Source organism: Rhinatrema bivittatum, chromosome 3 (genome assembly GCF_901001135.1).
Source record: "Rhinatrema bivittatum chromosome 3, aRhiBiv1.1, whole genome shotgun sequence".
Lineage (NCBI taxonomy): Eukaryota > Metazoa > Chordata > Amphibia > Gymnophiona > Rhinatrematidae > Rhinatrema > Rhinatrema bivittatum.
In genome coordinates, this window is record NC_042617.1 from 275,417,658 (window position 1) to 275,431,272 (window position 13,615).

The following is a 13,615-nucleotide window of genomic DNA, read 5'->3' on the forward strand; positions in this document are numbered from 1 at the left end:
CCTTCTTGGGCGAGACTCATTCTTGATGTGACTTGCAATGTGAAACCTTGGAGGACTGACCTCTGGATGATGAGAAGAAAAAAAAAGATAGCCAGATAGAATGGCCAAGCTTTGCTGCATGCACGTCCTGGGGATCTGGGGAGCGAACATTGTGCAACGGCAGATGGAAACACCGAACAGCTGCTTTGTAAATATGAGACAGGAGAGTGAAGAGGTCTAAAGGTTAGTGGCTCCTTTACCATCTTCTTAGGCCTGACATATAGTGGTTCTTGAAGTTGAGTTACGTCATGTCTTCTTCTGGACTCAAGTGATGAGAAGATCATTTTGGGGGGGGGGGGGGGGGGGGGGTTCTGACCTGGGTTGAAATATCTGTAGAATGGGTTCCACATCCACTACTCCTAGGTCCCGGGACATCTGATCTCTAGCTGAGCTATGAATATCTCTGGTCATTGGCCTCTGTTGATGTTCAAACCTAGGGGCTGGACACAGTGATAAAATCATGATGGTCAAGATTCTTTCGTGGGGATTTCAAGAATCATGACTGGACTGCATTGTTGGAAGCAATTTAGCTTCATGTGGCGCCTGTGGTTTTGCTTCATGTTTGCGTTTCATCTGATGCTTTGCATTGTGGGCCAATGCAGATGAAGGGTTGATCGATGCAGGCTTCTCTTTGGAAGACACTGTAGTTTCCTGGGTTGATGCAGGTGAAGCGTGGGACAACACAGGTGTAGCACACAACAGTGTTTCATGGGACAACGCAGATGCTTTGCGCCAGGGTGTGTGGTGCAGCTATTGTCAGTGGCATGAGTCGCCGGCCCCTGTTTTGGGGTGCTGCTTTACCAGTGCTGGATGAGGTGCTGAAACACTGGCTTTTTTGAGGGGTTTTTTTTTTTTTAATTTTGGGCCTGGTTTCAGGTGATTTGCAATTTTTTTTCTTTTTTTGCTAAGCCTCGCGCTCTGAGAGAGACTCTGGTCTCTCTCAGAGCGCGAGGCTTCGGACCTGATGAAGACTGAATTGAGTGCCATGGGGAGGGTGCATAGCTTCCTGAGTGCTACGAGCTCAACTCCCCACAAAACCTGGTGATCTTTTCAGCCCTTTGTCTCCGGGCCCAGAGGGGACATGCGTCCGCAGTCCCTATAGTAAGCCTGGTCGTACTCCAGGCAGAGACAACAGTAGTTATGTCCATCCGTGGCAGACATTATATGCCTACAAGAGCAATATTTGAAGCCTGGGGCCTTCTTGGTTGTCGACACTGAAGCGATGAAAAAAAGAGGACGGAGGAGGAGAAAGATTCGCATTTACGTGCAACGCAGGAAAAAAACACGCAACTGAACCAAACCATTGATAACTGAGGTACGCGCACAGGATCTCCTGCACATGAGCAGAACAAAAAGCTCTACTATTGGAGAAGATTCCAATCCATGCTGCTGAAGACGTCGCACCCCAATCAGCACGACTCATTCACTCGCTTATCGATGGAATAAAAAAAATTAGAGTCCACGAAATCTGAGCCCCGACCAGCGACAACCATGCTCTGCCACCAAGGTGCAGGAAAACACAAAAATCATCTCCGTTTGTCTTTCCCCTATATTTGTTTAAATGTCACTCAAAAGAAATTAGAAAAGAAGCACTGAAAAGTGGCAGCAGGTTCTGTTGTCCCTTCTGGAGGAGAGGGAACTGGCTCCATTAGTTTTCAGCCTCCGGCGACAAAAGAAACGAGCAAACTAAAGAGTCCCCAACCCCCTACCAACCTCCTGGGAGGAATTCACAAAAACTTTCCTGACTTTTTTTTTTTTAAACTAGGTATAGACTGCAGGTCTTGCACCTCTACCATCTGCTGGAGACAGAAATACTGAGGGACTGCAGGTGGCACACTGTTATATGGCAATGTTAGTAACACTGTCGCCATTTGCTGGAAGGGAGGCAAAACCCAGGAGTCTGGATTGATCTAGGGTATGTGCAGGGAAGAGGAGATTCACAAAATCTACCTTCTTCTACTGGACTAACTGCTCTCTACATAATCCATGGAAAGGAGACAAAAAAAAAAAAAAAATATATTGCATCTACGGCTAGACTCTGCAGAATGAAAGGAAAACACAACCCCCACTGCTCACTTTTTCAAAACAGGCCAACAACCCTGCACGCACTTTCCCCATCAAAGCAAGCGAGACAGGAAGTGCTTTTGTGATGAACACTCAATGAAAAAGCAAAACAAATACAGCACCTCACACACTAACAAACTCAAGGCCCCAAGTTATAAATAATCCCCCATGACACCAGATCAAAGCAGTTCTAGAATGTGGGGCTCCCAAAGAGTTAATTCTAGGACTTAACTACAGAAACCATTCAAGCCTCATTCAATATTAACTGAACAGCATGTCGCTGGCAGTCCCCCCAGAGATCCTCATCACTTATTAACCAACCTCATGCATAATTCAGGTACGATAAAACAGCCAGGAAAGACATAGCATTTTCTCCACATCTGCCAGCCAGTATTACCTTCCCTCCCAACCAATACAGTTTCAAAGCCCGTTGGTGAATCACAGCGCCCCCCCCCCCCCACACACACACACAAACAAACACACACACACACACACACATCACACACACAAATCCCCAGGCCTAAACAGACAGTTACTATCACTCTGTGCCTACTTAAAGCCAAATGACTACCTGGGACCTTCAGAGCGGAAAATGATTGTAGAAATATAGAGATAGTAGTAGCCAGTCTTGTGCCCATCTCAGATGCTTCTCACCTTCCTCCCTTGCACGGCCAGGGCAGAGCACGATAGCAGAAGCAAGCTGGGGGGGGGGGTGTCAGTGAAGGAAAGCGTCAACATGATTTTGGCTTATGAAGTTACCATGCAATCCCCTCATCCCTGTAGGAGGGGCTTCTTACATCTATGGGTGCACCAGTGCATTCCCCCTCTCCCCCCTCCTCCCAATGGACCTAGGTAGCTAGGAGAGCAGCTACGTAGTATGCAGGGCCTCCTGCACCATGGACGTGGCTTCGTAAGAAGAAGATTGTACTGCAAGTCCAACAACTGTCCTATGAAGGAAGTTCTCTTGTGTCAAGGGAACGTCTGATCCACGTGCTGTCCTGGACATCCCCACCCCCACAACCTCTAGCAAGAGAGCACTGCATTCACTGGCCTTGCCCCGCCCCCCCCAATCAACCGCACAGAGGTTACCACAGGAAGCAGAGAGGAGCCTGGCTAGGAACGTCACTTGGTCTTTATTATACAGGCTGTATGTTTTCAGTATAAATGGGGGGGGGGGGGGGGAGGGAGGGGAGTGTTTACTGAAATATTTCTCACTAACATTCACTGAAAATCTATTTTGACTGATATCCATAGAATTCAAAATGAGCACTGAAAAACTATGCTCCCAAAGGCGAGCAGACTTTGGTTATACGTGTGCACCTTCCCCCCCCCCCCCCCCAAAACCCCTCCCACATACTAAAAGACATGCCGCTCTGAGCATTAGGGATATAAGCACCTGGCTGATGCATTTATACTTCTTTCAACTTCTATATTTTAAGGCAGAAAATGTGAAGAGAAAGAAGCAAAAAAAAAAAAAAAAAAAAAAAAAAGTATCTTTCTACTCCTGATCCCCAGAAGTCTTTCCTGGAGCCACAGGAAGAAGAGCAGAAACCAAATAAGACAAAAAATAAAAAGGAAAAAGAAAGGTGACTGAAGTGTCTCTGGGCTTGGCAGGGACATGCCGCTTGTGGTATCACTCCTTCCTTGCCACAAGAGGGAAGATAGTCGTCATTTATCTACTGCCGCAGCCTGACCAAAGTGTTACATGACTTCATATCCACTGCGGATCCCCTTCATTAGGCAACAGGCGAATACGATGCCCAGGAGCTGCAGAAAGAGAAAGTGGTGATCAGAGGAGAGCTCAGAAGCCCAGGAGGAGCAGGAGGAAGAAGAATAAAGTATCCCTCCCACAAAACCTTCCACTGCTCTGAGGTTCCCAGGGTTCTGCCAGTCAGCCTGCCAGCTCCTAGAAACCACAGATCAGCAGCATTCGCACTTCTAGAGCGCCACCGGCGAGAGTTCAGAAGGGTGAACGTGTATCACAAAGATCAGAGAGCTTGGTCCTCTCCCTGTTCAAACAGCTCCAAGAATTAGCCACCGACTACTAGCAAGAGTAAAAGGGAAGGCAGCTTGTCTGACAACCTGAGTCAGCACCTTCCTTAGCCACAAATACACCACCTACTCCCTGCCCTGTCTCTCCTCCCCTCTCCCCCCCCCCCCCCCCAACAGAAGGGAAAGCACACACGCAGCAGTCACATTACCTCCAAGAACGCGATGCCCAATGCCACCCCAGCTATGACCACCACATTATTCTTTATCCAGGTGTTGATCTTCTCCACGCAGCCCTGGGTACAGCAACAAAAAGCAGGTTAAAAAAAAAAAAAAAAAAGCAAACCTGTCCTCCGCCCTCTCCCATGGCAGAGTTTCTACCATGTAGTCCAGGACCAGAGTTCCTAATGTCCAGATTCTCCTGAATCTGCCCCCTCCCCTTTTGGTGACTGAAGGAGGTGGGGAACCAACGGTTCCTCTTTTCCTCCAACTCAAATTGGAACCAGTGCCTTCGTCTGCAACTACTCAGGAATATTTTTACCTACTTCAATAGATAACCCCCACCCCCTTGTGCACCCACTGAGTTCTGAGGCCGGGAGCCATGCACCAGAACTCCTGTACCGTGGGCCTCAAACCAGCCACTAGGTATTGCCCTCAAGGATCACAATTCCCTCCTGCAACCGCACCCCCCCCCCCCCCAAGGACTACACACATATGCCTTTGAAGTATGTCCCTTTTCAACATGTCCAGTTGGCCATTTAAGAGCTATCCAGGTTTAGACATTTAAGCTGCTAGCAGCCACCGTGGCAGGCAGGAAGCACTTGTTCTCTTCCCAGCTTCTCCTGTGGGGTCCATTACTCGTCAAAGCAGCATAACTGACATTTCCTGCCTACTCCTGCAGCTACTGACACCATGTGGAGCAGTAGTGGCCATGTATAGAGCTTTGGGGGGGGGGGGGGGGGTTGTTAAATGACACGGCAGAGAAGAGAGGGAAAGGAAGGAAGGACAATAACCACACTTCAATAATGACTTTTAAAAATATTAAAAGAAAAAAGGATTAAATGAATGGGGAGAAAAAAAAAAAAGCTAACTTTCAGCTCACTGCTCGAGTGACAGTAGAAATCAGGAAGTAAAAGAATCTCTTCATCTTCAGAAAGACTTGAGTTAACGTTTGTTAAAGAAAATAGACGATGTCTCCTCAGCTGCTATGGCCCTTCCCACAATATTCTCCCCCCCCCCCATAGCATACCCCCCCCCCCGCCACCTCTCCAGTTGATACTCACTTCCGTGTTGATAAGGGGAGGTGAAGCTTTCCCGCAGCCCGCCGTCTCATTTTGGCAGCAAGAATCAGGGACACCGCCGCTTTTATTGAAGGGGGCATAATTGGCCCAGTCAGTAGAACCATTTTCCCCACAGCATTTAAACTGGTTCAAGGAGGGGGGGGGGGGGGGGGGAAGAAGACAGGACAAGAATAGCATCAGACAAACTGCTACGGCTCCCTTTCATCCCCACAAACTTCAGAAAGAGGGGATGGGACGTTAAAAACAAAACCTCCCCCCCCCCCCCCCCCCCCCAAGAACCACCCCCAGTTCTAACTCACATCCCTCTGAAGGCCATCCAGAGCTTCCTTCACTTCTATTGTGGTGTTGTACTTTGCCATACCTTCTACAAAAGACTGCCGGAAAAAATCATTCACCTGGTGGGGAGAGAGAAAGAAACAGGTCTTAAGTCTTAGCACCCACATACAAGACCTAATAAAATTAATAAATAAAAATCACACACACACACACACACACTTAGCACCAGCGTTCGACACATCAGGTGCACAATGGGATGTGTCCTAAAATGCTAATAGTGAGGGTGCCTGTGACCTGCCGACACCGTCTTGGTGGCAAGACCCTACCTCATGCTCTAGATTACATAAGGTTGAGCTCTAATGACACCACATAGAATACACCCCACCCCACCCCCCACACACACATCCTGACCAAGTAGGACCATGCTAGAGACAATGGCTTTGTTAGAAAGGAGACTATTTAGCTCTGTTACCTTGCCGCAACCTGCACAGCATTCACCACTTCAAAAAACTCACTTTATTCTTAAACACGTATCCAGCGATGGCAGCTGCAATCTCCACCAGGAATATCAGGGTTAACAGGATGGCAAACTAAGGCAGAGAGAGGGAAGCAAAGAGAAAACTTATTTCTGTTCTGGAGCTAGTGTCCCCCTACTCCCTCTGCCCCCCCCCCCCAGGCCAGGTGTTTGTCCCCTCTCCCCCAAAAATACAAATCACTCCCCATGGGGGAACATACACAAGTCGGCAGCAGTCCCCCGGCGAGGTGGTGTACTAGAGCCCCAGCGAGTCAAGGCTGGAGGATTTTGTCATCAGAGAGCTGCTCCGATGGCCCTGGCACCATCCATGTCATTGTAACACCTCAACACAACCGGGGGGGGGGAGTTTAATCCACCTTAGCTCTGTCAGCAGAGGAGCACCCACACTGCAAACCAACAGAGAGGAGGGGCCAGAAGCTCCAGCTGCGGCTTAGCACAGAGCTAAAATAAATGTTTATCACATAGTTTTCACAAGTAATGAAGCAAAACAAATTAAACATACTAAATCCTTGAGAAGTCAGTGATGCGGAGCTGGAAAAAAAAACATAATTCACCACACTTTCTACAATCCTCAAGTGACTAAAGCCAAACCCCGCCTTGTCCAGAGAATGAAGGGCCATGGGGAGGTTTTGCTCAGAGCCACAGTAGCTCTCACAAAATCCATTCTTCCAGCAATAAAAGTAGGCTAGCCCTCTGGTCATGCCCCCCCCCCCCATCATCCCTGCCCCTCTGCTCCAGCCAGGGCCAGCCCCGTACCGTTGTCACCATGCAGTAATTCTCCTTCCAGGCTCCACAGCAGCCAAAGAAGGCGACGAAGAAGATGACGACGCCCACGATGATGATGACGATGGGTGCGCCAGAGGCCGATGCGTTCTTTATTATGATCGAATTGTTCAGTTTCACCTGCACGATGACCCCGACGACAATCAGTGCCAGCCCACAGAGCTACAGCCAGGGAGGAGACAAGAAGGATAGTATTCTAAGAGCATACACATAGCAATCATTTCTATCCCCAGGCCTCCCCCCATCCCACACATACACACACATGCAGCTGCCTTTCTCTCTCCCATCTCCTACTGCCCCACCACCCAACATACACCACTGGCTCCAGTTTGCCCCGCCCCCTCCTCCCTCTAAAGCACAGGTGGCTCAAGAGCTCCCACCCCCACCCTACACCCTGGGGAATTATGTGCAAAAAAAAAGTTCTGTGCACAATATCTTAAAATTCTGCAGACTATTCAGATAACACAATATAATCACTAACTGAGCAATAATTTATAATGCAGTACGGAAAAACGTCACTACTAGCAGATGCAATTTTTTGGTAGAATTTTTCCATCCTAAAGGTCTGGCCCCTCCAGATTGCTGGTGCCCTCCCTAGCAATCCCCCCCCCCCCCCCCTCCTTATGGCTTGAACCCCTTTCCCATGTCTGACCTCTCCTCCCCCTCAGGTCAATCCCCCAGGTCATTGGCTACCTCTCCCTCACAGCAATGACAGGGAACATGGGGGACACAGGGCAGGACACTGCTCTTAGAGCCAGGTAGTATAGTCCAGGCCTTCCCTGAATGAAGCCAAACCTCCGACCCCGCTCAGAGCCCACACCTTACTCCCACCATCATTCTCCTGGAGGATCTTACACAAGAGAGAGCTGTAGTGCCGGGAAGGTGCCAGGGCTTTAATAAGTGCTAGGAATGCTCTGCTGGCATGCCAGAACAGGAGGTGAGGGAGAGATTGGATGCTCTCACCTTATGATCACTAGGCCCCAGGCTGCAGCCTCCTGGCACTTGTATAGGGAAGTAGCAGGTGACTTCAGATTCCATTCCTCCCTTCCCCCACATGCTTTGCTTACAACAGATGTTTACCGTCCCCCTTATCATGAAATCTCAAGAGGAGGAGTGCTCACAGCCTCTGAGTCCAGAAACCAACACAGACTCAACATACTTCTCCTCCCCAGACCCAGAGCACACTCTCTGGACTCCACCACTGGTGCTTCAGCTCTCCCTACCTCCCCCCCCCCCCCCCCCCCCGAAAAAAAAAAAAAAGACCACCAAACTCAGCCTCAATAGAAAGCTAAGAATAAAGGGCCAGATCTACTGACATGGAGCACCCAGCAGCCGAGTGACAACACCTAGAATCACAGGACCTGAGTGGGCATAATTTTGCCATGTGTCCTGTAGCCAAGAGCACATATAGCTACAGGACATCTGTGCCATCCAGTATCCCATATCCAACAGCTACAACATGGTCTGCTTATAGAAGGAATAACTGGTTATGGCACCAACTCTACAAAATTCTATATACACCATGGAAGCCCAATCTTTCCCACACCCTCTGTATGGTGAGGAAGATCCTCTCCACCCCTCCCCCCACAGGAGAAGCTTGCATCAGATGAGTTTAGCAAGGAGGATGGAAGTTTTGGGAGATCATGGGACCCACATGTGATCTGCTGACCTCCCACAGAGTGCTGTAGCCCCAGGAGCACAAAATAAAGTTCACTATGCAGAACCAAAATTATTCAGAAGCAGACATCACAAGAAGGGACCAAGCAGGATGAGAAGGCGGAAGCTACACAGGAGCGAGTTTGGGACAAGTCTTCATTCAGCAGCAAGGACAGAGGTATAGCGACCGCACTCGACAGACGGGCCCTGTCTGCTGCTACAGAGGTACCAGGCCAGAGCTGTCTTGAAGGTGGCTCTCTAGGCAGGGGAGGGTGGTACTTGGCCTATATATGGCGAGGAAGGTGGGAGAAAATGGTGCATGATGGCAGCACTCTACTGAGAGCCGGCTGGGAAGGCCTGAAAAGGTGAGAAACTGGAAAAAATGGCTGCCCGACGAGAGCTGGTGAAGGAATAAAAATGACAGGAAACAAGATTGAGGTTTTAGTTGAAGGCATTTTTTCTTTTCTTGGTATCTGTCCAGTGTGGTCTTTTTACAGAGAAAATTCATGGAGATCTCATATGAAAGTGTCTGCAGACAGTCTGTGGTCCCCTCACCCACAGTGGGCCTAAACATATATAAAGGGCAGCTGCAGACAGAAGAGAGGATTCAGGGCCTAAAGAATGGGACTGAATGCATGTTCCTGAGGATGGCAGGAGAGATTCCAGTCACCATTTTTATTGAGACACACACAGGACAGGAAACTCAGAAGCTACTCCTGCTTTCTCACTTCTCTTCTCTCACTTCCCAGATGATGCAAATAAGAGGTCAAAGATTTTTTCTACATTTGTCAAGTTTTCACAGCTTTGAGAGGGGGAGAATTTAAGTTTCAAAACTTTTTATTGAAAGGCAGGAGAGTCAGGGAACCTTCAGCAGGCGAAGTGACTGCCAGGGAGAGCGACCAGCCAACGAACAAGATCCTTCCATGTGGAACCAAGATACACAGACACCATGACTGCTCATTCACGCTCTTCCCTCCGATGCCCACGAGAGACCAGGAAGAACCCAAACCTCCCTCCTATCCCAAGAACATTGGAGCTGCCTGCCCAGCACCGCAGCAGACTTCCAGCTACCGACCACTCCCAGAACACACAAAGCCCAGTCTCGCAGAAGCCCCAGCATACATGTCCTTAATACAGTTTTCTGCCTTTTTAGAGGTCCAGCAGTTTCCTCCTGGCTCCTCCACTCTTCCAGCTCAATTAGATCTGGCATCTGTTGGGCTACAGTACCGTGAAGCGTCAGACACAACTGCACGAGGTGTGCATGCATGTGAAGGGTTTCCCCTACTTCTTATAACTCCCTTTCCCAAATCCATCCAGTCATCATGACGGGTCTTTGGCCCGGGACCACAAACCACAGCTTCCACCCATTTGGTTGGTATCCCTGCTGTGAGTGACAGCTAAGGCTGCCACCAGCCCCAGTGATGACAAATGCTGCCACTGCAGCATCTCCAGCCTTGGTGATCAAACCTGGGTCCTCTTTATGGAAGCACGCTTCCACCGAACTGATACCTTTTTACGCACTTTTAGCCAACATGTCATGGAACTTAGCCATGGTAAATGACAATCCTGTCAGGCTTCTGATAACCTGCAGAGAACCTGAAGTTGTGGAAAATACAGATTTTCTTTGGACTGTGAGTGGGAAGAATAGCAAGAAACTTTTTTTTTTCTCCTGCAGCTTCCCAATTCTCTATTTTTGGGTCAAAACTAAAATCACGATCCCTGGGCCTAAGAATATTTCTCCCAATTCTGTGCCTAAGTGCGCTCGGCCTTAGGGGCCGAGCGCACTGTATAACCCGCAGTCGGGGGATTAGCGCCTATTTAACACGCGTTGGACGCAGAGCGAATGCAATAGCGCTCATCACATGCAAATGCATGTGAATAAGGCTATTACTCATTCACTCCGCATTCAAAAAAGTGTGCATCTCAAACACACATTTAGCTCTCAGCTATTAACGCCTGCCTGGAGCAGGCGTTAATAGCTGAGTGCATGTAAAAAAAGTACAGAAAAGTAGAAAAAACTGCTTTTCTGTACTTCTTAAATAAAAAAAAAATTGCCTCAGCAGACCGCCGAGTTAGGAAGACAGATGCCGGTAACCTCGGCAGCCGGTAATGAAAACAGACACCGGTTTTCGTAACCGGCAGCCGCCGCAGGTTCGTGTTAGCAAGGAAGTGCTAGGGGCGTGCAAGTGACCCCCTAATTTGCTTATAGCATGGCACCCCCCTTGCGGGCGCCATGCACACATTAAAGTGGGCACTGACTTTTCAGCGCCCTCTTTCCGCATTTTTTATAGCATCTGCCCTTTAGTAAATCAGACCCAAAGAGGACAAGAGGTGAGGGAGAGCATGCTGCTGGGAAATATATGAAGTGGCAGGGTGAGGTAAAATCCCAGAGCAAACAAGAAGCAGGGTGTGACCCCAGAAAGGCCTGGAACACAAGTCACACCCTGGGAAATACGGTCCCTGAACAAGAGGGAAGAGAGACAAGTGCAGAGCGAATTCCAAGACCCTCCCTGCTAGATTTATTCATATGACAAGAAAACCAAAAGGAACTGAACAAAAGTCAGGACAAGTCACAGATTGGTAAACAGCTGCTGGGGCAAATGGAAGATAAGCAATTTCCATATTGTATTTTGAAGGGTGCATCACATTCACAGGTGGAGATAGTAGACAGGCCTTCCTGTAACCTGCTGACATCCCATGCTCCATAAAGCATGTGTGGGGCCTTCATCACATAACCTTACAGCTTTGGGGAACATCCTAAGGAAGCTCCAGGCCAGGGGTCAGAGGCTGCTTCCATACTCACAAGAGCTCAGTAGCAGCCAGCAAGGAACATGAGACAAACCATAAGGCCAGAAAAGCAGCCCCCCCCCCAAATAACAGTATCACATTGCTGCTGAGGGCCTCTCTCCCTACATTTCCCCCCCCCCCCCACCAGTTTCAAAACCCTTGATTGAAGGGGGAAGACCCCATCCATGATGTCACTTCATTACTTATTCTCATTTGGGAAACTGCCAGCTAGTGCTGCAACTTCCGAGTTTTTCCTGCAATGAGCCAGAAGCAGCGTCGGCTCAGAAGAGACATGGTTTGGTGGGGGCGGGCATCCGTACTGCCAGCAAAAGGGAGTGCTGCAGGGCAAAAACCACTGCGTTATCTGATTTTACAAAAAGCTACTTCTCCAAATGCCTTCACTTCACTAAATACGGAGCTCGTAATTCCGAGCTCCACGATCAAGTGTCATCATGGGGCTGCTCTCACCAGGATCTGTAGAAGTTGCAGCTTCAAGTCAGCTCCGGAGCAGTCCAGAATTCTTCTCCTTTCCCTGCACTCCCCACCTCCCCCACCACTTGAATACTGAGAAGCTCATGACGACAAAAGTCATTTCAAAGGTGCACGCCAGACACAGCAGCTAAAACACCGCATGACACCGAGCCGCTAGGCCACGGCAGAGACGGCAAAAGAAAGCTTTCCGGGGAAGGTATCCGAGCCCACGTCGAGCGCACACACCGGGATCTATTTCTGGGAGGTAGGAGTTCTGCAATTCGACAACTGTCAGATGGATGCGAGCCAGCAACCGGGGCAGATTTCGTTGCTTTGGCTGTTTGTTTTGTAGGTGGGGGAAGTCGAGATACAGCGCCGGTGACCAATCGGATTTTGTTTTGGGGTGGGGTGACCACGTTAGTTTAGCTGTAGTTTCTATATCTTCCTCCCCCCTTCGAACTCACCCAGAAAATGAAGTTGAAGAAAAACACCAAAAACTTCACGCACTTCATTCCCCCTTCCACCGCCATTTTCTTTACTTTATTTCACTCCCTAGGGGGGGGAAAAAGTTAAAAAGTTTAAACACTGGTTGCCGTGTTAGTCCACGTGGATATGCAGAATCAATTACAACTAAATACTAAACTCAAGGTGGTGGGGAGGAAGTATTGCAGCAAACCAGCCCTGGGCCTCCCCCAGAAGCAGTTCCCAACCCCTCCCATGGCCAAGAAACGTGCAGGAAATCCCTGCAGGACTGGATTCCAAGACCCCACCCGGGAAAGGCAGCGGGGAGAGAGCCGCTCACCCCCAAAGCAAGATCGCCTGTGACAACAACAACTTTCCACGTCCGAAATCTCACTCCCTCGCCCCGCGCGATCGTCGCTCACCTCGTCCCAGGCCCTGCGCTCTCTCCTCTGTGTAGTCTCGGCTGTTCGGTGTCTGCCCGCCTGTGCCTGGACGTGGCTAGTTTTAACGCGAATCTCCTCCCCTCGCGCCGCAACTTCCAACCTGGTGCTGTTCGCTATGCAGAACCCGTGACATCCACGGGCGCCGCCCATTCCGTCTCTCCCCTGGTGAGTCAGCGCCGCCGGGCCCAGGGGTAGCGTCAGAGCTTGTGTCTGGCGAGGAGGGGGGAGTAGAAGTCGAAGTCGCCATAGATTTACCGAACGAAGACGAAAAGCAGAAAAATCCCCCCCCCCTCCCCTCTTCGCCACTCAGAATGCCGCGCCCTGGATTTGCATATCCGGAGCCGCGTGAGCGGCTGGCAGAATTCCCACAGTGCTTAATGACGTCACAAGACGGCAGATCTGCGGGCGTCACCCAATGGCGGCAGAGCAAGGCCAACCTGGTGACGCCACAAGGCAGGTCTTTTTCCCTCAAGAGTTTAACAGCTAAACCGAAACAGGCAGCAGTTCTGCTCTTTGTTAAAATTACAATGTAATACAACTAAAATAAACAAGACGGGAATATATATTTCACATCACTGTACAAAAATTTCTGAGCATTATTCCCATAAAGAAGCCAATTTGTCAAACAGTTTTTATAAGAAAGGCAACCTTTAAACCAATTTTCAAAGCAGATTTATACACTTCCGTCCATGTTGAAATTATCCCACCAAATCTACTCTGCACAAGTTACATCTGCTACAACATCTGCACAAATTGTTCCAGAAAATTTACAACACATTCTTTTTAAAATCGATAAGTATGCGCACGAA

At 49.2% G+C, this 13,615-nt stretch overlaps 1 protein-coding gene across 4 annotated transcripts; it reads right to left on the reverse strand.

Moving 5' to 3' along the window:
- Positions 1-3,217: 3,217 nt before the first annotated feature.
- On the reverse strand, positions 3,218-13,044 carry CD63 (CD63 molecule). Of its 4 annotated transcripts, none has more exons than XM_029594691.1 (8): positions 12,786-12,922; positions 12,366-12,453; positions 6,961-7,149; positions 6,185-6,259; positions 5,693-5,788; positions 5,376-5,516; positions 4,305-4,388; positions 3,218-3,870 (listed from the first exon to the last, which is right to left on the reverse strand). In XM_029594691.1, exons 2-8 carry the CDS (start codon positions 12,429-12,431, stop codon positions 3,805-3,807), a joined length of 717 nt encoding a protein of 238 aa, XP_029450551.1. In that variant the 5' UTR covers positions 12,432-12,453; positions 12,786-12,922; the 3' UTR covers positions 3,218-3,804. The 4 variants fall into 4 exon arrangements, with proteins under 4 accessions (XP_029450551.1, XP_029450552.1, XP_029450550.1 ...); XM_029594692.1 differs by lacking the exon at positions 12,786-12,922 and adding an exon at positions 12,704-12,725; XM_029594690.1 differs by lacking the exon at positions 12,366-12,453 and having other exon boundaries at positions 12,786-13,044.
- Positions 13,045-13,615: the final 571 nt, after the last annotated feature.